Below are 26,448 nucleotides of genomic sequence, written 5' to 3'. Positions count from 1 at the left end.
CGATACAACGTATCACATTTAATAATTAAAAAGAGTTATGTGATACAAACGCCATAGGTTTCAGTGCTAAAGTAAACCAGATCGTCCCTACTCTTTCTTGCCGACATGTCGGTGACGCTCGCCCCGCCCACTCGGTTAGTCTATCTCTTATAAGGTCCATGTGTATAATATGATGTCGTCATGAATCTGCTTTCTTGAGCATCTTTTAGATGTTCTTGAGACAGATTCTTCAGGTTTCTTTGAATAGAAATAGAGAGGAAAAAAAGTAATTTTACTGCAGAGGTATAATTTCTTAATAAAACCAAAAGCGGAAAAAAAAAAGAAAAAAAAAAAAAAAGGAAAAAAAAAAAAAAGAAAATTTGAAAGGTTTGAGATTTTATACTACGCCCAAAAGGGCGTTTTTTTAACGTCTTATTAATTAGTCCAAAGGGGCAATTTGCCCAGATGGACTACTCATTTCGTTTTTCCCTTTGTGCGTTGATTCTCTATAAACGGCGAATCACTTTTTAAATTGTTGCGACCAAATGTTAAAGCACTGTATTATATTTAAAGATATTAAATAAGGAAGAATCTGCATAAATATAGGTATGTTTCTCGCACTTTGATAAAATAGCGGTACTTAGAGCCATTAAAATTTGGATAAAGTATGTCTCCAACCGAATATGGGCATCTGGAAGTCCAAATTTGGAATTTGTTTTTCTATTTCATATTTTGTAAAGCATTTATGAGTTTTTGATTCAGAAACTCAACGATTTCAAAGCAAGCAACGGGGAGAAAAAAAACATGTTTATCTTCAGAGCGCGAGACTGTGTATCGGAAATTCTAAATATATGCTCTTTTAAGTATTTTGCGATATTGCTGTTGAATTGAATTTTATGGCTTAAGTGCGAAGAACATGGTATTTAATAAATAAAGGCAACACACAGAACGTTAAAATATCGCCCCTTTGGGCGTAATATAAAATCTGAAAGCTTCCAGATTTTTTTTAATATTTACCTTTATTTATTAAATATCATGATCTTCGCACTTAAACCACACAACATTCAATTCAACAGCAATATCACAAAACGGTATTTAAAAGCAGGATATCTTTATATATCCTACTGAAGACTGTCAGAGACAAAGGGAGAAGAATCGGAAAGATATCAGATTTTGTATTACGCGCAAACGGGCGTTTTTTAACGTTTTCTGTGTTACCTTTATTTATTAAATATCATGTTCTTCGCACTTAAAACCCATAAAATTGAGTTCAACAGCAATATCACAAAATATTTAAAAACAGCAAAACAGCGTATATTAAGAGCAGAGAGGGGAGGGCACTCTGAGACAGGCCGTATATATGCTGCTTTGCCGTTTCGTGCCAAAATTTAAGTTTACGTATATATGCTGCCTTGCCGTCATGAGGACCAAAATATTTGGACGCATTTATGCTGCCTTGCTGCTATGAGAGCCATTTTTTTAGAACGCATATATACGGCCTTGCCGCCTGGAGAGTTAAAATTTCCTAAACACAGTTTCGCGCGCTGGAGATAAAAATGTTTTTTTCCCTTACTAATTGCCACGTTGAAACCGTGGAGTTTGTTAATAAAAAATCCTTTAAAGTCTTACAAAATTTGAAACAGGTAATAAAACGTATTCGAAATTCAAAATTCCGTTCACCAATTGCCTATGTTTGTTTGGAGGACTACGTTATTTAAAATTTGATGGCTCTAGATATAGTTGTTTTTCCACAATGCGAGAAACATACAGACATTCATGCAGATTTTGCAATATTTAGTTTCTTTAAATATAATCCATGGCGATAATATTTGGTGGCAACAATTTGAAAATTGAACCAACGAAGAAAGAGAAACAACACAAAATGCCATTTTGAGACTAATAGCTTTTTGAATCTAATACCCCTTTGGGCTAAAGAAGAGGAGCAATAGATATTTGACCTAACTTCAGTACTGCTAATGTATACCGAAAAGTACAATAACATACCATAATAATTTAAATATAGCTGAGAAGATATGAAGAAAAGAATAAGTTGATCAATATTTCCTTCTGCATATTTAATTATTAAGCAATAAGGTAATTTTACGCACTGCAAAAGGAAATAATATAGTATATAAAATGATATTAGTAAATCCGTAGTACGTTAATTACATTATGTTTCGGCCACGCGGGACCGAACGTCGAAAGGAACAATTCTCAGGACCTGAACATTTTCAGGAAACCCACGTAGCTAGGTTACCATTTTCACTTACTACAAATTATAAAATTATTTTCAGTGCAGATTCCCTGCCCATCTAGAAAACTCAAAATTATCAGAACATAGAACGATATCAATGTAATCGATTTTTTTGAATTCTTGTGAGAATTATAAGCTAATTTTGATGCATATACAATAAAATCTATGAATAACAGGCTTATAGAAATGGAAATCGCCTTCATCTTAAGGGGACTCATACACCTTAAAATCCATAAGATCTTCGAATAGGTGACTGTTGCAAGAATTGGGATAACTTATTTGTTTTAAAAGCAATTACTTCCAACTTTTTACAGCTGACTACATAATATAGCTGCTTTCTGAAATAGTCATCAGAAAGTTTGTGTTGCCACAAATATTTTTATAATTTAATCCGCTTTGTGACAACATTTTTCGTCATGTTTCCACCTTGCGCGCACAGTTTAAAATATTCTGTTGCATAATTTAATTCCATATTTAATATATAGTTTTTATAACATTTTGGAAACTACTGTGAACCTAAAATTCTAAAAATTTCTTGTTAAATTTTTGTTTTATTTGGAGTTGAGGTTATAAAATGTATTTTATTAAAACAATTTGTAATGCTTTCGTCCATAAAATTTTTCAATATTAAAATATTCATCATATTTTTGGTTCAGTTAAAAAATAGTGCCCATATAAAGAATTCCATCTAATTTCAAGTATGTACCATTAGCCATTTTTAAAATATCGTGCGCGCGAGGTGGAAACATGGCTAAATATTTTGTCACAAAGAGGATTAAATTACAAAAATATTTGTGGCAACACAAACTTTCTGGTTACTAGTTCCCAAAGCAGCTATATTATGTAGTCAGCTGTAAAAGGTTGGAAGTAAGTGCTTTTAAAATAAATAAAATATTCCAATTCTTGCAACAGTCACATATTTGAAGATCATGAGGGGTTTAAGGTGTATGAGCCCCCTTAATTTGACTTTCATGAGCAATTAACATCTTTGTAGGGTTATTACCATTATTTTTGAACGCCAAGCAGTAATCGATTATCGTTCAGATTGGGATCACGTGATCCTTTTCAAATTCAAAATTACCTAGCCTTCAAAATTACCTTTCAATTTCAAAAGTACCTTATTATTAAACAGTAAGGTACTTTTATGCACTGCAAAAGGAAATAATATAGTATATAAAATGATATTAGTAAATTCGTAATACGTTAATTACATTATGTTTCGGCTACGCGGGACTGGACGTCGAAAGGAACAATTCTCAGAACCCGAACATTTCCAGGAAACCCACGTAGCTAGGTTACCATTTTCACTTACTACAAAGACTTGAACGCCAAGCAGTATTCGATTATCGCTCAGATTGAGATCACGTGATCCTTCAGAAGCAGAACTTTCGTCAGATTGGTTAACTCTACCTGGGACAGAGGTCCAGCCGCGACATTTTCGGTGAGGTTTGAAAAAATCCCGCGTTACCGCAACATCGTTTCCGTAGCTTGGTGGGACTTTGCTTCCAGCGGGTCTCCTTTTTTCTAGGAATTCTCCAGATTAAACCAGTGCTACCAGAATATCGTTTCTCAAAAAAGTCCCGTCTAGCAGGAACTGTTGCTAGCAATGATAACCTCTTAAGTTTTTTCCTCCTTCTCGTGCTTCCATAATGTAACTGGAAAGCACGCCCGTCTAGCAGTCGGAAGGTCCAGAATTTGAATCCTGGAGATGCACATCTTTTCTGTTCCAAATAAACCTATTAACTATACAAATTATCGAAAACATTGTAAAGGTTTTTTTTTTTTTTTTTTTTTTTTTTTTTTTTTTTTTTTAAGCATGAAAATGGGCGATGCATTCGCCGGGACTCGAGCCATGGATCTCTCCAATGCACGTCGAATATTCCAATTAAATCACGAAGGCTTGCGGAAGGGAGGGAGAAAATACCTTAGAAAACAAAAACAAAAAATAATATTAGGATAGCTAAAAATTTTACTCACTGAAACACTGCTAAAAAGACCTTTCATTGAAATTTTGTTCGTTGCTTCAGATTCTTATTCTATGCAATTTCTAAATTTTTATGTCTCGTATTCGAAATCCTACAAGACCTTTGCATCATTATAAAAATGAGCTTGCGGAAATAACATATGCGAAATTCAATAAATTTCATAAAATATAAAATTAGAGTGAAATTCGAAATTCAATATTAGGACTTTTAAGAGAGCATGTTGGGATGAGTGCCTAAAAGTCTGGCGACTCTTGGTGTGACAGTCTTTACTCAGTCACACATTCTTTATTTCATAATAATACAAATATGGTTATCTCTGATAATTTTTACATCGCATTAATATTCTAATTACTGATATTCAACAATAATTTGTATTATAATTCCTGAAAATTATTTTCAGTGCAGATTCCCTGCCCATCTAGAAAACTGAGAATTATCAGAACATAGAACGATATCAATGTTCTGTGTTCTGATATCGATATTTTATCGATAATTTGGAACTCTTGTGAGATTTATAAGCTAATTTTTATGTATATGCAATAAAATCTATGAACAACAGGCTTATAGAAATGGAAATTGCTTTCATCTTAATTTGACTTTCATCAGCAATTAACATCTTTGTAGGGTTAATACCATTATTTTTCACTAACCAGTTATTACATCCTTGGTACGAAGTAAAAAGGAAGTATTGTAATCGCGAAAAATTTCAGGTAGCATATTTCAACGAAAATATCCATTTTTACCGCTATCGAATGCAATTTAACGATGTTTTTGCGTGATATCTGTACGTAAGAACAGAATGAAAGACTCTTTTCCTCCAAAAAAATTATAAAACTGCTTTAAAATGAATTCTGAAGAGAATTTTTCGTGGCGTCTGTACGAACGTATGTACATACGTATCTCGCATAACTCAAAAACGAGTAGCCTCAGAACGTTGAAATTTTGTATATAGGACTCCTATAACATGTAGATGTGCACCTCGTATTTTGGTTGAAATCGGCCGCGCCACACGCATATAAATATATTTATACATATATCCACTCTGTTCCCTATCTCAGTGATCTCAGTTTCTTTACTCTTATATGTTTGTAAATTGTATATTTTTTTGCTTTAAAAATGATTCACTTATGTTGTTCTTATCTTCCGATTAAGGTTTTTATGCCTTTAATAAATCTGTATGCAATATTTATAGAATTATCAACAACTTTAAAGTTGTTTAAGTGCCGCTAAGTCTAATAATTTTTTTGATGGCGGCCATTGCTTGTTAACATTTGAAACAGTAGATTAGTGGATTTATCGCCAATCTATTTCGCAACAACAAAGATAACGCCTTCATTTATTATTGCGCATTAAATCATGCTTAATCCTTTCTGGAATTTTTTCGACGAAATAAGTGTTTATGATTTACTTCGTAATTTTTAATACAGCTATTTTGACATTTTATCTATTTTTGCTTTGTCACGAAGTGATAACTGGATTAATTGAATGAGAAATACTGAATAATCAGAACTGTTTCTTCTTTTTTTTTTTTTTTTTTTTTTTTTTTTTTTTTTTTTTGCTTAATTTCTTTTATACACCGTTCTAGTTTTATTATAGTATTTGAATAGAACATGTGGCAACGATTAGATAATTCTTTAAATGATATAAATTTTGTACATTCTGAGTTATAATAGGAACGAAATATAATACTGTTAAGTGAACCTAGAGCCAGAGTGTCGCTCTGGTAAACAAATAGAGTGAATTTTAAAGAATGCATTTATTCTATTGTGGTTTATGCGCTGTCGGCGAAGTGGATTTAATTCAATCCAATAAGTTTAAACGAAATGCAAGAAAAAATGCGGATAATTTCATACTCCGTACAAGGAAGTCATGTGATGTACACATCAGATTTTTTAAATTTAGGATCATTACTGTCACTTCTTGTTTCCTTTTCCCTACCAGAAGTAATATGAGGTAGAAAGATATAGTATTTAAAGGAGGGTTTCGAGAGTTTCATTCAGAGCGTGTTCTGCCTCTCGAGTCCACGTTAAATAGGTTTTTGCTAGCTTAGGTAAGATTTCATTCCTCGGACTTTGCAGTATAATGCCGATGTTTAAATACTATACTGGATAGATTTGTGAGTCACCTTTCACGTTAAAGTGAATTGTGTAGCCTTTGATAGCTAGCTTAGTTCTGAATTTGAACTTACTGTTACTACTTTAAGTTACATCGCTACAAATGGTTGGCTGAATTGTATGCACGAGTCTTGTATTCATTCTCCAATTCTTTAATAAAATGGTTTATTTTAAAACTTTCTTGAGACTTTGTGGTTCTGTATAAACGGGGCGGTAATTCCATTAACGTCTTTTAGGAGTCTGATGCTAATTTAAGCCACCAAAACAATTCAAACTTTAAAACTTTTCATATTTTTACTTCCTTATACGAAGTAAAAAAGAAGTATCGTAATCGCGAAAAATTTCGGGCATCATTATTTCAACGCAATATCCATTTTGACCGCTATCGAATGCAATTTAACGATGATTTCGCGTGACATCTGTACATGAGGACAGAAAAAAGGACACTTTTTCCCCAAAAAATTATAAAACTGATTTAAAATGAATTCTGAAGAGAATTTTTACTGCCGTCTGTGCGTATGTATGTATGCATGTATCTCGCATAACTTAAGAACGAGTAGCCTCAGAGCTTTGAAATTATGCACATAGGACTGCTATAACATGTAGATGTGCACCTCCTATTTTGGTTGCAATCGACCTCACCAAATGTATATAAATATATGTATATATATATGTAACATAAGAGTAAACTTAATTTAATTAAAAAAATTTAAATACATATTTAATTAAATATTCTTTGCGCCATTGCTGCAAGGAATGAAATTTTAATTTAAACAAATTTAAATTCTTAACAAATACGTATAAAAGTAAAAAAGCAAATTTAAATTCTAAAAAAAGGAAAAAAGTCAAAATAATTTAAAATAATTTTTAAAAAATGTGCACACATGAAAAAATTTAATTCTCGAACTAATCTACAATATCATTTAATTTCAGAAGCATAAGCAAATCAAGTGCAAAATCTATTCATGAAAATAAATCTACTAATTTAATAAATTAAAATTAAATTAAACAATTTTTTTTTTAAAATGCATATGTGAATGATCGTAGAGTAGGCAGGAGACAGACTTATCAAGGGGAAGTTGCCTCCAAACCTAACTCTCCAATCATTCAATTCGTGTTTCGTTATTCATGCAGGCAAGGGTAAAAGTCAAAACCAAAAGTAATTCCAATAAAGTGGTACCCTTAGAAATTAACATTTAAGTATTAACATTTAAGAATTAAAATTCAAAAAGGAAAATACTAATTAAGTCTTTTGAGAAACAAGCAAGTATAGTCAAGAATTAAACTTTTTCTAAAAAATTAATTTTTTATAAAAAAATAAAAAAATCTAGAAACCAATATATTTTAGAAATAATATATATTTGTCTACAGAAACTTCCCCTACACGAATATGCATATCAATAAAAAGAAACTATAAAAGAACTATACATAATCCATATAAACCAATAGGTATACATCAGTCACGTGATCAATGAGGTCATCGGAATGTATCTCATTGAATATCAGGCAAGAATTTTGAGATCAGAGCAAGAAATAGGCTTTATATGAAAAGATCACGACTTTATTTTAGACGATTTTTCAAGCAAACTTTTTATAATGAAGATAAAATCAATTTCTATCCTCATTTTTAGTCCAAAGGGGCTTTGCCCCTGAAGGAATATTGTTTTCGTTTTGCGATTTTTCTTCGATTAACACAAACGGCGAATCACTTTCCAAACTGTTGCCACAAAGTATTATCGCCCTGTGTTATATTTAAATAAATTAAATAATGAAAAATCTATATAAATGTACATATATTTCTGGCATTGTGATAAAACGACGGTACATAGAGCCATCGAATTTTGAATGACGTAATCCTCCTACGAATATGGGCATGTGAAAGACCAAATTTGAAATTTGGAATTGGTTTTATTATCGATTTTCTATTTAGTAAAACTTTAACGAATTTTTGATTAACAAACTCAAGGATTTGAAAAGAAGCCATGGCAACGTTGTACAGAAAAAACATTCTTATTTATCTCCAATGCGCCAGTCTCCGTATCAGAAGTTCTAAAGATAGGCTCAATTTAAAACTATTTTGCGATATTGCTCTTTAACTGAATTAATTTTGTGGTTTAAGTGCGAAGAACGTGATATTTAATAAATAAACGTTATCAGGTTCAATGTTCCGTCTAACCTTCTTCGGGAACATGCAAGGACCTGACTCGGAACAGAGAGCTTACTAAAACTATGTTCAAAACTGTGGGAAGTAAACAGGATACACAAGAAGGGTATACAAAACCCTTTATTTTTCTCTATTTACAATAACTTCCGTACTTCGGAATACACAGACCCGCTACTTGGGGTCTAACGTAAAAATATAAAAATAGAACTAAACTCTACTTTAACTTTAAAATAATAAACGTGGAAGATTGGCCTTATATTAACAGGAAGCCGTATGTAGTACAGAGAACTGTGAACACTACAATACGTTTAAAATTTATCAAGAGGATTAAAACCTCTGGCCTGGAAGGCAACCAGCAAGTGCGTAAAACTTCTAAGGCAAGCGGCCTGCTTCGACTAACTCCTTCCTCTCTCTCGCTTGGCAAAAAGCCACAACTTAAGTACTTGGCGTTCGCCAGACAAACTTTGCATAAAAACCTTCACGCTTATAATTCTGGCCGGAAGTCGAAAATAAGAAGTGATAGTAAAGATTTAAAATAAAATAAACGTTAGTAAAACTTAAGATCCTTACAACGTAACACACAAAATGTTAAAAAAACGCCGCTTTGGACGTAATTTAAAATCTGAAGCATCTCAGATTTTCTTTTTATTATTGTCTTTGTTTTAATAATGTACTTTATTTTTTTAGTTCAGATGCCAGAAGCTGAGGCACTACAAACACAGATGGAACCACTAACGGAGGAAAATGACTTGAATGCACAAGTGAAAGAGCTCCAAAAGAATGTGAGTGAGTTATGGACTTACATATACACACTTAGAAATTCCGTTTCGAGTCACCTCATGCACCTGCGCCAGCACCAGGAGGAGTTAGAAATCACTGTTCATAGGTTGGAACACCATCACGACGGTAAGATTATTTTCTAATTTCAAGTTAAATACATGCTTTCTAATACCATCTTAGAGCTAGAAGGATTTTAGTGCTAAAAAGAACTAATATTCTTTTATTGCCATTGCATACAATTTACAACTTAATTTTTACTTTCTTATACGAAGTAAAGGAAGTACTATAATCCCTAAAAATTCCGGGTACCATATTTCAACGAAAATATCCATTTTGACAGCTATCGAATGCAATTTAACGATGTTTTTGCATCACATCTGTACTTAAGGGCAGAATAAAGGACTCTTTTTCCCAAAACGAATTATAAAACTGATTTAAAATAGATCTAGAAGAGACCTTTTCATGGCATCGGTACGTATGCATGTATGTATATTGCATAATTCAAAAGCGAATAGCCTCAGAACGTTGAAATTTTGGACTGTGTAGGGCTGCTATAACATGTATATGTGCACCTCCCTTTTTGGTTGCAATCGGCCACACCAAAAGTACATAAATATATACACTGACTACCAATAAGTATTTGGACAAATATGCAAATGACGATATCTGCGGTCCTAATGTACGTCACGGACTCCGCCCGTATATCTCGTGTAGGAAACAGCATCGGCTTTAGTCGCATGCAAGATGCCTCGCAGTTCGGAGCTTTCTGATTTCGAGAAAGGTGTAATTATCGGGTATCACAATCGTGGCCGATCCTTAAGGGACATATCTAGCGATCTGAAGTACCCAAAATCGACAGTGGCCTATGTGATTAAGAAGTGGAAGGTGAGCGGTGATTGTCGAAATGTGCCCCGAGTCGGCAGACCAACGAAACTGGGAGATAGAGACCGACGAGTGCTGTCCAGAGAAATTCGGAAGAACCGCACCCAACCGATGGCCCTCATCCGCGAGGAGTTTCAACAGGCATCCGGGAGTATTGTTTCAATGAATACCATCCGTAAGGAAGCACATCTGCTTGGTTTTCTCCTGCTATGGGCTGGGACCTTTGGTTCCCATTCATGGTAAGCTCAACTCCGATGCCTACTGCACTATTTTGAATGACAATGTGCTTCCTATGTTGTGGCAGTTTTACGGGTTGGACCCCTGTTACTTTCAGGACGACAATGCCAGTTGCCATGTTTCGACGTTAACCAAGGCTTGGTATGGTGGCAATGGAGTTCATCGAATGGACTGGCCTGCCCAGAGTCCAGACCTGTACTCTATCGAGAACCTCTGGGATGAGTTGCATCCCCGAATTCAGGGGTGCACTACCCGTGCAAAATTCGTGAAGGAACTTCTATGTCTTCTCCAAGGCGAGTGGAAGAAAATACCACTAGCTGTCATACAAAGACTTGTGGAAAGTATGCCCCGGAGGGTCCACGCTGTAATTACCTCGTGGAGGCTCTACCAACTATTGATTTTGAATAAAGTTAGTTTTTTTTTTCTATCACAGGTGTCCAAATACTTATTGGTAGTCAATGTATATCTATATACACCCAGTCTGTTACTCGGCTCCGTGCGCTTTACTCAGTTTTGTTATTCGTATTTGTTGGTAAATTGTGCATTTGTTGCTTTAAAAATAAGTGAATTATGCTGTTCTTATTCTCCGGTTAAGGTTTTTATGTTTTTAGTTAATCTGCATGCAATAGTTGCATAATTATCAAAAATTTAAAAGTTGTTTAAGTACGGCTAAACCTAACTTTTTTTTACCATAGCAAACATATTTGTTTACATTTGAAACTTGACAGAATAGTGAATTAAGTTGCTCTCTGCACCTTCAGTGTCTTTTTGCCGAGTGGGACAGAAAGGAAACTCTCAGTTTTGTGCACCGAAAAATCTGCCTTTTTTGCCCGCTGACGGAATTGCTTGTTTTTGCGCAATTTTCATTGTAAAAATTTTAAATTGGGTTTTTTTAAATTGTTTTAACTGTATTTGATGGTTTATATTTTTCTATAATTTTCAATTTATAATAAAGATATTTTGAGGTTTTATGTACTTTTGCCTTGCCGCGAAGTGTGAACTGAATTAATTGAATGAGAAATATACGTCTAAGAAACCCAAATAATAAAGACAATAAATAATAAAGGCATAGCATACTACCTGACCCAAAGCTTTCTTTATATTGCTTTTTAAATTTTAAAGAGCAGTATTATTATAGCAGCAAATGGTATTTATAGGAATTGGTATCTGGTTTTAATGCTGAAGTTCTTAGTCTTGCTGCACTTCGATCTAAATTTTTCGATTTGTTTACTTAAAATGGTTTTGCTTTTATTTTGATAGGTCATGGGGGATCGCATGGAGAATACAGCTCTCGCGATGTTCACCACCACAGTGGAGATCAGCATTCCCATAGCGGAGAGCACCATTCCCACAGCGGTGAGCATCACAGTCATAGTGGGGAACATCACTCCCACAGTGGAGAACATCACTCCCACAGTGGAGAACATCACTCGCACAGTGGAGAACACCACTCGCACAGTGGAGAGCAGCATTCCCATAGCGGCGAACAACATTCTCATAGCGGTGAACAGCATTCCCACAGCGGCGAGCATCACCACCATGAATCCCATTCCCACACCACGACTGCCAATGCTCCAGCTGCTCATACGCACGACGATGACCATCACCAGCATCAACACAAGTAAAATATCTTTGTTGTCGTTGTATCTTTATTTAGTTGAGAGAAGTTTAGGAAGTGTCCTTGAGCTTTCACGTTGCCACTGTGTAGGGTTTATATTTATTTTAACTAACATTTATTTTAAGTTTAAACTATCTTTCCTGTCAAGCCTTACTTTCCCCTGGAACTGCCAATGCCAGAGTATGTAAATTTTAGTAGAACGCGCAAGGATTCAAATTATCAGCGGAAGTATTCTGATTTAAATAGAAAGGAAACGAGTTCGAGGTGTGATATTCTTACTTTACGAGCGCGGAGGTAGTTGGCCAGAAATTGAAGAACCCCGCGTTTCGGCCTGTGTGCTTGCCTGGAAGTAGTGTTAATCGTTCAAGTGATCTTCAAGTTTGCTGAATTAGCAGCGGTATTGTAAAGCGCGGTGAGGTTAGTTACTTTTAGAGAGCCTCGTAGTTAGAGTCTTGTCTTTAGTTTCTTTTCAGGTTATTATTTTTATTTGACCGCCGAGTTGGCGCAGTTTGTGAGCGTCAAGAGCACGCACTTGTAATTTATTACGTTGAATAAAAAGGGACTTAAACCCTTAACAAGACTCTGTCTTTTATCCAGTTTTCACAGTCACCTCTTGGTTGCGTGCAAGTTGGAGGCGCGCAACGCTACAACTGTTAACATAAATATGTCCAGGGTGTACCGTAAGTGTAGCGACAAACTTCTAGGGGAGGTAGAACACATCATAAGGTTTAAGAATTGCATAGGAACCCATGCCCGGAAATGTCAGAGCAAAGGTAGAAGATGGGAAAGGAAAGAAGAGAGTAATTAATTTGAAACATTTATTAGATACGAATACAAATGGTGTACGACAGCTTGAATGTTACAACAGATGCTCGAAGTTTGCACCATGAGACGCCAAACATGCCTGTAACAGGACGGACCATTCATTGCCGGACATGTTCAAACACACCGGGAGTTCCTTTGATTGTAGCAGCTCTGCAGTCGAGTCTTGGCACGAGATCCATTTCAGACACAACAGGATCGTAACACACGACACTTGATGTCTTCTCACAAAAAGAAATCAAGGCTCGATAAATCCGGGGAGCGTGGGGGCCAGGGAACTAGACCACCACGCCAAATCCATCGATGCGGGAACGATCTGTTCAAATGACTGCGAACACCCAATCCTAAATGAGCAGGTACTCCATCATGTTGGAATCATATGTTGAGCCCTACATTTGTTGGAACATCGTCAAGGAAGCTGCTCCAGAAAGATCGAGGCGTTCAAATGATCCGTCGGTGTCAGGCATGTTTGGCGTCTGAGGTGCAAACTTTGAGCATCTGTTGTAAGTTTCAAGCTGTATTTATGTCCAATAAATGTTTCAAATTAATCGCTGTAGTTTCTTTTCCCATCTTCTACCTCTGCTACCACCTACCACTGACATTTCCGGGTATGTTTCCTATACAATACTTAATCCTTATGATGTGCTCTACCTCCTCTGGAAGTTTGTCGCAACATTTACAGTACACCGCGGATAAAGAAGAATGCCTCTTTTCAAATGTGTGTTTGTTTATTGTTCGCGATTAATTCAGTCAGTACTTTAGCCTATCGTCACCAAATTTTCTACAATTCTTTTCTGGGTCCTGGGAAAGATCATCGTCCGCCCCCCCAAAAAAAGAGCTAAAACTCGGAGATATTAATTAAAAACTCTGAAAACGATACTTTTCGCCCTCGTTTCTTCGAATGGCAACAGTCTTGCACGCTGGAGATACAAATCTGCTTTATTTCGAGAAGTGTTGCCACTGCTCGCTTTTAAATCGTGGAGTATGTTAATAAGAAATTTCTAAGTTTTACAGTCAAATAAAAATACTCTTGCCAGACATTAAATACATTATTCCCGATTCCAAAAATTCGCGGGAAGTCATTTCGACTGTTCCCATCTTCGTACGACTTTAATCAGCCGAGATATTAATTAAAAACTCTGAAAACGATACTTTTCGCCCTCGTTTCTTCGAATGGCAACAGTCTTGCACGCTGGAGATACAAATCTGCTTTATTTCGAGAAGTGTTGCCACTGCTCGCTTTTAAATCGTGGAGTATGTTAATAACAAATTTCTAAGTTTTACAGTCAAATAAAAATACTCTTGCCAGACATTAAATACATTATTCCCGATTCCAAAAATTCGCGGGAAGTCATTTCGACTGTTCCCATCTTCGTACGACTTTAATCAGCCGAGATATTAATTAAAAACTCTGAAAACTCTAATTTTCTCACTCATTTTTTGAATGGCAACAGTCTCAATCGTTGAAGTTAAAAATGCTTTATTTCGAAAAGTGTTGGTTTGTTTGCGTTATTGATTTCTGATCAATTATGATAATTTTTTTGACGCATTTAATTTAATAAAATTGAACATAGGTGAAACATTGGTGGAACTTATGCTTTTAAGACCATTTGATTAGAAAGGCGAAAATCATTAAAAACTGCGTGCCATTATTGCTGATATAATGAGAGAGAATTATCGAAATTTTTCATGTGTGTTCCATATCGCATCAGACTGAAAAAATATATGACTATGAATCAGAAAGCAATTATAAGCATTTTGAAGTATTGGTAATCTTTTATTTATCATTTATAATATAGTATAAATATAACAAGTTATGAAGATTGACATCAAGATTAGAAATTTCTATGTAATTGTTTTTGTAGATGTATTGTAAATTTTTTTAATGTTTTATCTGATTAAGACTATTATTTATTTATACGGTTCTGTGGACTAAAATTTAATCAGTCGAACAATTCTTCTGAGCGAAATAACATCAGATCTCGGATAACTATTTTAATTAAAAAATGTGATGTGTACACCGCATGACTTCCTTGTATGGAATATTAAATTATACGCATTTTTTCTTGCATTTCATTTAAACTTATTGGATTGAATTAAATCTACTTCGCCGACAGCGCATAAACCACAATAGAAACAATGCATTCTTTAAAATTCACTCTAGTATTTGTTTATCATAGCGACACTCTGGCGCTAGATTCACTTAACAGTATTATATTTCGTTCATATTATAACTCAGAATGCACAAAATTTATATCATTTAAAGAATAGAATCAGCTAATCGTTGCCACATGTTATATTCAAGTACTATAATAAGGCTAGAAAGATGTATAAAAGAAATTAAGCAAACAAAACGGAAAAGAAACTGTTTTTCACGGATGATTGAGTATTTCTCATTCAATTAATTCAGTTCTCACTTCCCGAGAAGGCAAAAATACATAAAAACTCAAAATATCTATCGTAAATTTTAAACACTTATTTCCTCGAAAAATTCCAGAAAGGATTAAGCATGATTTAATTGGCAATAATAAATAAAGGCGTTATCTTTGTTGCTGCGAAGCTAAGTTTCTCTAGATTGGCAACAAATCCACTAGTCTGCTGTTTCAAATATAAACAATCAATGGCAGCCTTCATAAAAAAGGCTTAGCGGCATTTAAACAATTTTAAAATTGTTGATAATTCTAAAAATATTGCATACAGATTTACTAAAGGCATAAAAACCTTAACCGGAAGATAAGAACAACATAATTCAATCATTTTTAAACCAAAAAAATGTACAATTTACAAACATATAAGAGTAAAGAAACTGAGATCACTGAGCCGGGTAACGGAGTGGATATGTATATTTATATACGTTTGGTGCGGCCGATTGCAGCCAAAATACGAGTTACATGTTATAGCAGTCCTATATACAAAATTTCAACGTTCTGAGGCTACTCGTTTTTGAGTTATGCGAGATACGTACGTACGCATGTACGTACAAACGTTCGTACAGACGCCACGAAAAATTCTCTTCAGAATTAATTTTAAAGCAGTTTTATAATTTTTTTGGAGGGAATGAGTCTTTTATTCTGTTCTTACGTACAGATATTACGCAAAAACCTCGTTAAATTGCATTCGATAGCGGTCAAAATGGATATTTTCGTTGAAATATGCTGCCTGAAACTTTTCACGATTACAATACTTCCTTTTTACTTCGTACAAGGAAGTAAAAACAATAAATTTTTGAATTTGGTTGCTCAGTTGATAGATAATTTATGAAAAACGTAGTCTTAAAAAATGAGACAGTCAAATTAAATTCTGAAAGTTTGTTCTTGAAAATAATCAACTGCTGGTCGAAATCAAATTTTATTGAAAAATTTAGCCATATTTTCGTACGTAGGCTTTTAATATGATTATCATTATTTCGACGAATAAATGCAATGCTTACATCAAAAGCTATGCTTATTTCACGTCTCGTTCTTTTCTTTGAAAGGGAATGGATGCCAGTTCACAAAATTGTATGCTTTTTGGCACAGACGACAAGGCGACTAGTCAGATGGGGTTTTAACATGTCATCTGTTGAATTCCTCGTTTGTTTAGTTTGATCCCGATTTTGTTGAAGAACACCTCAGAGGTAGAGTTGCACAATCCGCTCCGGAACTGATTCAAAGAACCGATTCACTTTACTGAACGCATCAACAGCTGGAATTTCAGAAAATGGAATGGTAGCTGTTTTATAGCTCACGGACAGCTCTTATTGGAAGCGTGCCAGGAATACATATGTGGTATTATTTCACAAACTGATAAACTGATTCACTTTATTGAGAAAGCGAAAAATTGGAAAAGTGCCATTTATTGGAAAAGTGCCAGGAAAGTTCGATTCGCATTTTGAGGGGCAAAAGAATGCTTATTCTCTCACCTTAAAAATGAGTTAAGTTTATCATTTCACTACTTTTTGATTTTTTGTTTGTTTGTTTGTTTGTTTGTTTATTGTTGTTGTTCTAGAATTTTATTCTTAATTCTGTGTAGAAAGGAGGTTGTAAGGAATCTCATTTGAAAGAAAACACACCTGAGAGTTAACGTTTTTTAATAGATCCTTCCGATCCCACTGCACGTTCAATTCTTTTCGCTCTTTGCTTAAACAAGGCTAACCATTTACGATCCCACTGCTTGTTCGATTCTTTCCATTCTTCGCTCAATACCTCGCTGACTGGTATTGATTCATTCCTCATTCTCGATATTTTTTATCATGGTTATTGTTAGTGAGCGATTCAGTTCAATAAACGAACAATTCTCATCCGATTTTATAAATGAGCGCTGTCGCACATCCCCAGTAAAGACGGACGATCCGCTCCGGAACTGATTCGAAGAACCGATTCACTTTATTCGGTGAATATTTTTCGATTCCAGAAAACAGAGTTGTAACTCTTTTACTGTTTACTGACAGCTTTTGTTGGAAGCGTGCCAGAAAAGTTAGATACTCATTTTGGGGAAGAAAAGAATAACTATTTTCTCATGTTAAAAATGAGCGTAATTTTTATCATTTTATCATTCAGTATTAGTGTTTTTTTTTTAACCTCTTCTTTTATTCCATCGAAAAACAATTTATTTGAATTTCAAATTTCACTAAACTGAAAAAATAAATTCCTTGTAAACGTTTACCACAAACCAACTTGTTTGTTAAGGAATTATTAATCAGAGTATAATTAAGGTAATTAAAAAATTTCATCTTGATCCAGGTCTGCAATCATAAAACATTTTGACTACCATTGAACTAACATTTCGTTTCCTTTTCAATAATATATTGTTGCGAAAGCTAAGCTGCCGTAAGATGGTTTTCCCGCAAAGAGGGTTCAGGGTTGTCAGAAAAAGGTAAGCAAATGCAGGGTTATCAAATTTGGTGCAAAATTGTCCATTTGGCTACAAAATCGGCAATATGCCATAAGCGGAGTGAGAACATTCTGGAACAAATTCTTACCGCTACATTTTTCACTATGAGAGAAACATATTGTTGCGTGCGTACGGGTTCGTTATGAAATGAATGCACAAGTCCGATGAAAAATGAACAAAAAAAAATTTATTATTATCACAACAAAAATGCTTAAATTTTCTCAAATTATCATGCAGTATTACAATATCTCACAGTAGTTATCTTTTAACTACTCAAATGTCCAATAGAACGCAATTAAAAACAGCTAAAGAACGCTAATCCGCGAATTCGCTACAATCAACAAGAGCAGTTTTCTAAACAACAACAAACTAAGCAACTACTACAAACTGAGATGTTTTCCTCCTTTTATAAGATTTTAAAATCACGCGCTAGAATTTTCCAGTACTTTCTCGAAATCAAAAAGAGATATTTATTTATTTAATGCACGCGCTCTTGTATTTTCAATTTTCCGGCTTAGCTTTCTTTTAATATTCGTCACGCGCTGCACTGCGCGAGAAATAAAACCATTTAATTTATAATTGAACTAACATTAGCTTTTTAAATACCAAATTCGTAACACTGCCCCCTTCCCAAGGACTGCACGTCCCGGGCAGCACAATCTCTGGACAGGAAGCTAAACTTACAACTGTGGCATAAATGCAACTGAGGCATAAACATTACATTACAATATCAAACAACATGAACAATAAATGCAATAACTAACTTAAACAAATCAAATACTATCAAATACTAAATACAAAACAAATCAAATACACATTTAAAAACAAAAAGGACCATGGTCTGGTACTATTTACAATTATTTACATTATGTACTATGGCCATAGTAATAAGCTAACCTGTCGTAAGAGTTCGAAGACTCACAGATCCGAACCACGACGTCATTCGTGTTCAGCACTGTATATGGACCATCCGAAGGTGACTGTAATTTAGGCCTGACTCCTTTTCGTCGAATCGGGTTCCACAACCACACCTTGTCTCCTTCGTTGGATCTATGTCCAGCAGCTCTCGTGTTGTATCTGGTCTTCACTTTCTCCGTCGCCAAGTTCACTCGCTTTCGTGCGGAACGGTGCATCACTTCAAAACGGGCCTTGACATCTTGGATGTGTTCCTCAGGCGATGAAGGCGCATCCGTACGGCGATGAAACAGGCGGTCACAAGGCAGACGAAGGTCTCGACCGAAGAGCATCTGAGATGGAGAATAGCTGGTAGTCTGGTGTTTCTTTTCGACCCTAGCATGATTTCGGCTGTTTCTCGAGCTGGTTCTTTCGGACAAAGCGTCGGCATTTCCAGGTGAGGATCCCTTCTTAGGATGGATAGTCATGTCTTTAGATCCTGAAAGCAGTTTGTTGTTTTTCAAGTCTAAGGAAAAATTGTATTTCCTTAAAAAGTCCAATCCGAGTATGCATGGATCTGTAATATCCGCCACATATGCCGTGTGATGGTAGGCGGCACTTCCAAACGTGATGTTTACGTTTAACTTCCCAGTTATGTCGATCTTGTCACCAGACGCAGTCTGAAGGGTAACACAGGATGGCGTCCAAATAAGTTTATCTTTACACTGTTCAGCTAAATCTTTCCTAATGATGGTAACATTAGCTCCTGTGTCAATGATCAGAAATTGTCTCAATTTTCGTACCCTGGGCTGTTCTGCAATTCTTTCGTACGTGGCCTTCAGCTCCACAGTTCCAGCACTTTGGTTTCTTGTCAGTCCGTTTCCTTCCCGTGGCATTTAATTGTCTGTTTAAATCGTATGCCTTATTTTCCGTGCTCTGGGGAGTTCTGCAGTTCCTTCGTAGGTGGCCTTCAACACCGCAATTCCAGCACTTTAGGGTCGGTTTTGTTTCACCACTATTCCGTCTTAAAGCATTCACTGGTCTTCTCAACTCATCCGTTTCATTATCCGTGCCCTGGGGTGTTCTGCAATGCCGTCGTAGGTGATCTTCAGAACCAAATCTCCAACATCTTACAGCCATTTTGTTCTCACTGCTACTCCGTATCAAAGCATCGACTTGTCTGGATAAATCATCTAAACGAGCCATCAATTGGTCCCCTGGGTCGTGGACTCGCACAGCTCTGACTGGGTAGCGATCCCTAAGAGTTGCTTGCTGGGCTGCCTCCAATTTCACAGCGTACAACAGAGCGCTTTTTACATCCTTTACATCTGCCATTCGCAGTGCTTTCTGTATTTCAGGGTCCCGAATGCCATCGATGAAATATTGCAGCGACAGGATTTCCCTCGTTTCTCTCGGGCACTCCGTAAAGGCAAGGTGGGACAGCCTTTCAACATCCGTGGCGAGCTCCTGAAGTGTTTCGTTGGGCTTCTGCTGACGGGATTTTAGTTGAAGCCTGCTGTAGTCTTTTAAACACTTCTCTCCAAAGCGCAGCTCCAATGCGCCAGATAGAGCTTCAAAGTCTAGTCTTTTGTTTTCGGGAAGAGTCTGAAGGATATCCGCTGCGTCGGCTCTTAGAGAAGCGGCGGGATGACAGGCCTTAGCTTGGGAATCCCATCCATTCGCATCCGCCACGATAGAAAACTGTGTCTTATACACCTGCCAGGAGGTCTTCCCATCATATGTGGATAGCTTCAGAGGTGGACGAGCAGGCATTGGTAAGAATTTAAAATCATCACTCCTGCTCCCTGCCGACGCTACGAATTTCTTTAAAGTATCCATTTCTTTGGCAACTGCAAAAACTCTCTCATCAATTTGTTGTTCGATTTGGTGTTGGACGGCACAAACTCTTCCTTCAATTCGTTCCTCCACAGCAGAAACTCTTCCTTCTATATGTTCTTTTACAGAAGAAACTTTTTCTTCTATTTCTTCTTTCACCGAAGAAACTCTTTCTTCAATATGATCTTTTACGGAAGAAACCTTTTCTTCAATATGTCCAACTTTATTTTCAACTGCTTCAATTCTGCCTTCCATAGCTTCAAATTTATTTTCTATTATGCAAGTAATTTCTCTTTTCATTTCTTCTTGACCAGCTTGAACGGCTTTCATTTCGTCCTTAACGGATTCCTGGCCCAATTTCATTTCTTCCTTAACGGATTCCTGGCCCAATTTCATTTCCTCTTTAATTTCTTCTTTAAATGAGGCAAAGGCTGATATTAACTGCCTTAATTGCTCTTCCATCGCTCTTGTTATGGCATTCAAACCCCACTCCTGACACCAAAAATTGTTGCGTGCGTACGGGTTCGTTATGAAATGAATGCACAAGTCCGATGAAAAATGAACAAAAAAAAATTTATTATTATCACAACAAAAATGCTTAAATTTTCTCAAATTATCATGCAGTATTACAATATCTCACAGTAGTTATCTTTTAACTACTCAAATGTCCAATAGAACGCAATTAAAAACAGCTAAAGAACGCTAATCCGCGAATTCGCTACAATCAACAAGAGCAGTTTTCTAAACAACAACAAACTAAGCAACTACTACAAACTGAGATGTTTTCCTCCTTTTATAAGATTTTAAAATCACGCGCTAGAATTTTCCAGTACTTTCTCGAAATCAAAAAGAGATATTTATTTATTTAATGCACGCGCTCTTGTATTTTCAATTTTCCGGCTTAGCTTTCTTTTAATATTCGTCACGCGCTGCACTGCGCGAGAAATAAAACCATTTAATTTATAATTGAACTAACATTAGCTTTTTAAATACCAAATTCGTAACAATATATATATTCATGCAGATTCTTTATTATTTAATTTTTTTTAATATCATAGAGGGCGATAATATTTGGTGACAACGATCTGAAAAGTGATTCAACGATTTTAGTGATTCGACGCAAAACCACGTTTCGAGACTAATAGACTAAAGCTCTCTCGACTAAAGCCGCTTTGAGCTAAAAAAATTTACAGAATTTTTTTTCCGTTAAATTAATAAATTCCTTGTAAACCTTTATCGCAAACCAAGATTTTTTTTTTTAGTCCAAAGGGATTTGAATCCCGAAGGACTATTAGTTTCGTTTTGGCATTTTACGTCGGACTCATAAATGTCGGTTCACTTTTCAAACTGTTGCCACAAAATGTTAGAGTCCTGCATTATATTTGAAGATATTAAATAATGAAAAATCTGCATAAATGTATGTATATTTCTCGTATTGTGATAAAACAACGGTACATAGAGTCATCGAATTTTGAATAACGTAATCCTCCAACGAATATGAGCATGTGGAAGACCAAATTTGAAATTTGAAATTTGTTTTATGATCGATTTCCTATTTTTTAAAACTTTGACGAATTTTTGATTAACAAACTCAAGGATTTCAAAGCGAGCAATGGCAACGTTGTGCAGAAAAAAACATTTTTATCTCCAGCGCGTGAGTCTCTGTATCGGAAATTCTAAAGATAGGCTCGTTTTAAAACTATTTTGCGATATTGCTGTTGCACTGGATCTTATGGTTTAAGTGCGAGGAACATGATATTTAATAAAGAAAGGTAACACACAAAATGTTAAAAAACGCCCCTTTGGACGTAATTTAAAATCTGAAACATTTCAGATTTTTTTTTTTTAAGTCCAAAGGAGCTTTTTTCCTTGAAGGACTATTGTTTTCGTTTTGCGATTTTGCGTTGAATCACTATAAATGTCCGTTTCACTTTTCAAACTGTTGCCACCCAATTTTAGAGTACTGCATTATGTTTAAAGAAATTAAATAATGAAAAATCTGCATAAATGTATGCATATTTCTCGCATTGTGTTAAAACAACGGTACATAGAGCCATCGAATTTTGAATGACGTAATCCTACTGCGAATATGGGCATGTGGAAGCCCAAATTTGAAATTTGTTTTATTATCAATTTCCTCTTTTTGTAAAACTTTAACTAACGAATTTTTCATTCACATACTCAGCGATTTCAAAGCGAGCAGTGGCAACGTTGTACAGAAAAAACCTTTTTATATCCAGCGCGCGAGGTTCTGTATCGGAAATTCTAGGGATAGGCTCAGTTTAAAACTATTTTGCGATATAGCTGTTGAACTGAAATTTATGGTTTAAGTGCGAATAACGTGATATTTAATAAATAAAGGTAACAGACAAAATGTTAAAAAAAAACGCCCCTTTGGATCTAATTTAAATCTGAAACCTTTCAGATTTTCTTTATATATATATGATGTACCAGCTTTTGTCAGGAATAAATAGATTGTTGAAGACTCATAAATGTAGTCGTAGCTTAAATTATCAGACGATAAGTTTAAAAATCAGGATCCATTTATTATTATTCAGTAGAAATAGCAGTTACAAAAATCAGATATCCGGAGTAAATAAAAAGAATTACTAATAACTTTTTGTATGAAGTTTACTGCATCGTGACATTTAAGAAAAAGCCCCAATATTCTTTTGCGAGTCTTTTTATAGCCTCTGAAAAGGCGGATCTTCCAAGAAATGACGTCAGCCAATCCAGTTCGCTTTAAATATTTCCAGAACGTTCTAAAACTGTACGTGTAAAAAGGCGGGAAAAACAACTTGACTACGGGGCTGTTGGTTTAATTCCACGTACTTTTAAATAAGAGAACGTCGCCATTAAAAATGAAAAGAACATACAGTTAGAATTTTAAGTGTATTCTTGACTATGGAATTTTATTATTACAAACATATATTTTAAAATATTTTTTAAGCTTAAAGCTTGATTTATTATTTTATTTACTGTTGCTACAGATGTATTTAAAGCCGTTTCAAATGATTTCGAAGTCGGCGGATCTGTTTTGTTACCGACCACTTAATATTAGAAACACTACGTACCTTTTCCGGGTATTCGTTTGGAATTTTCTTTCCATGTTGAAGTAATGACTGATGGTTTTTCCCTTTCCGATTAATAATGTTGCTTATGCACCTAGAAATTTGAGTACAATGCATAAAATCATTGAAATATTATTGAAAAAGCTGTTCATGATTTTACAGCTGCAAAATATTTTTTAGAGATTCCCACGAGAATGATGACATCCAACAGCTGACTCAGCAAGTATCAGAGCCGGTAATCGAACCTGTGGTGGTGGCAACACAGCACCAGTCACATTACAACCGCCAAAGTCATAGTCATTCCAGAAGCGGAAGTACTACTAGAGACCCCTTACAGCTGATGAATGAAAGTAGCTTCCATCATCATCATCATGATCACCATCGCAATGAGCCGTCTACTAGGAACCAAATAGCTTTTCTACCCAAATGTAAGGGCTTCTTTATTGGTATAAAAATTAGCATATTATGTTTGAAAATCTGTAATTACTACCACCATTGCATTTCTTATGTTCGAGAAATGCATATTGCATTTCTTAGCACTTCCGATATCATTTCCAAAATGTATCACATGATTATGTTACGGTGAAACACCGAAATCTGGAGAATGTCGACTTTCACCGGTGAATGTCAACATTCACATAGTCGCTTGGTGTATGTCCGAAATATTTTCCAAATACTCTTATTTCTGACTTACACCGGTGAATGTCGACATTCACCATGCACTAATGGTGAATGTTGAACATATAAGAATATTATATTTCCTTCTCCGTAACTCATTCGCGAAAAAACGCACTTGAGACTCAGAATAAGAACTTAAGAATATAAGAACTTAAAACACACAGTACATTCAAAATGAGAAATGAAAATAATAGAAGTTATAAACTTACCAAATTATGTGATTCAAATCTTATTTATTGCAACAACTTAAACTATTATGACACTTTAAATTGCACAAGAGGCCCTTGCTTTTCCAACTGCATGTGAAACACTTGCTTTTGGAATGGCAGCGTGTACTTTTCGACCTACACCAGAGCATATCTGTGATTGTCGACATACACCGGTGAGGGTCCGAATGTACAAGAATATAAAGAAATATTTGATCTTTCACCGACGTATTTGGTGAATGTTGACACTCTCCGGTGAAAGTCGACATTCTCCAATTTCGGTCTTTCACGATAACAATAATATTTCAGTTTATATTTTCATAAATGATATATAATGATGTTAAAGTTGCAGTGAACAAATTATTATATTAATATATTAATATATTATTCTTTTTTCTACTGTGACCATCACATTTGTAAATATTCTACTTAATAATAAAATAGCATGAATGCATTCATGAATATAAAATAGCATGAATTTTTCACATTTTTACTTCCTTGTACGAAGAAAAGGAAGTATTGTAATAACGAAAAACTCCGGGTACAAAATTTCAACGAAAATATCCGTTTTGACCGCTATCGAATGCAATTTAAAGATGATTTTGCATGACATCTGTACATAAGGACAGAATAAAGGACTCTTTTTCACAAAACGAATAATAAAACTAATTTAGAATGGATTCAGGAAAGATTTTTTCCGTGACTTCTTACGTATATATGTATGTATCTCGCATAACTCAAAAATGATTAGCCTCAGAACATTGAAATTTTGTATACAGCATTGCTGTAGCATGTAGTTATGCACCTCCCAATTTGGTGGCAATCGGCATCACTAAATATGTATATATATATATATACTCACTCTGTTACTCGGCTCATTCAGCTCAGTTTTTTTATTCTTATATGTTGGTAAATTGTGCATTTTTTACTCAAACATGTTTTCAGGAAAATTATTTAGTAGTAAAAAGCCTGTGTTACCCATTATCTATTGTATTCTACGTAAGAATGCATAGAATACAATAGATTATGTAAACCTAGTTATAATATTACTAGAAAGCCCGGCGGTCATACGAAATAATCGCTGTTCTAGATATTATAAATAGTAATTAAAATGATTTGTGCAAAGGTATCTGCTAATTCAAACTGAATAACCCAGGGCAGGCGGCGAGGACGCCCCTTTGCTTACTGCCCCACGGGTTTACCCCTTCTACTTGCTTAATTGCTTAAAGTAGAGTGCAATGAAGGAAACCACTGGCGGTATATTTCTTAAGAGCCACCGCTAGCTCAATAAATAAAGGTGATTTAAGTAATAAAATGTTAATTCACATGCCGAAGATCTCTTTGTACACAACATTTCTTGTGTAGATCTTTCCATCATCCTTGCAGAGGACCATCCATTATTTTTAATTTTACGTCCGTTCTTTCACGAACAGGCAACATAAAGTTGACCGTGTCCATAATACAGGCTCATGTAAAAAAATGCCAACACGCTTAAGCATTTGGCCCTGAGACTTATTGATGTTGAAAGCAAAGGCAAATTTTAGAGGAAATTTTCTACGTCTCAATTGAAACGGCAACCCTGTGCCGTCGCAACCTAGCCCCATTGGCTAATACAGTTACGCAAGCAACCAATAAACTATCGGCGACAAACAGACACTTAAGCCGCATATAATAAAGATATTTATTTATTTCATTTTATTTGCTTTTTCATCGTCGCCGGTTTTTGCCGGTTGCATATTTCCGAATTCTATTATATATAGATGTTAAATTTATTTATTGAATGTTAAATGTATGTATGTTAAATGTAAATGTAAAAATGCTCTGGTATTTTTAATTTTTCCGGCTTAGCATCCTCATAATATTCGTCCCGAGCTGTACTGCACGGGGAATAAAACAATTTACAGTTACGCAAGCGACCAATAAACTATCGGCGACAAACACTTAAGCCGCACATATATATATATAAAATAAACTTTTATGTAAATTCTTCTACGTTAACAATTGTATCCAGACTGTATTTGTAAACCTCAGAAACACGATCACTTGAAACCGGATG

The 26,448-nt window shown here is 35.2% G+C and overlaps 1 protein-coding gene across 1 annotated transcript in view; it reads left to right on the top strand.

Annotated features, from left to right (window-relative positions):
- LOC118204524 (uncharacterized) overlaps positions 1-26,448 on the top strand; it is a 97,997-nt gene that overhangs the window by 7,409 nt on the left and 64,140 nt on the right. The window contains exons 2-4 of the mRNA XM_085812569.1: positions 9,184-9,402; positions 11,656-12,016; positions 23,689-23,936. Of these exons, the coding sequence (XP_085668695.1) occupies positions 9,184-9,402; positions 11,656-12,016; positions 23,689-23,936 (828 nt within the window). The remainder of the gene's footprint in view (positions 1-9,183; positions 9,403-11,655; positions 12,017-23,688; positions 23,937-26,448) is intronic.

Source organism: Stegodyphus dumicola, chromosome 3 (genome assembly GCF_044657685.1).
Source record: "Stegodyphus dumicola isolate Sdum_Otavi_A_Nest chromosome 3, ASM4465768v1".
Taxonomy (NCBI): domain Eukaryota; kingdom Metazoa; phylum Arthropoda; class Arachnida; order Araneae; family Eresidae; genus Stegodyphus; species Stegodyphus dumicola.
The sequence above is the reverse complement of the archived record's forward strand: the minus strand, read 5'-3'. Positions and strand labels throughout refer to the sequence as shown.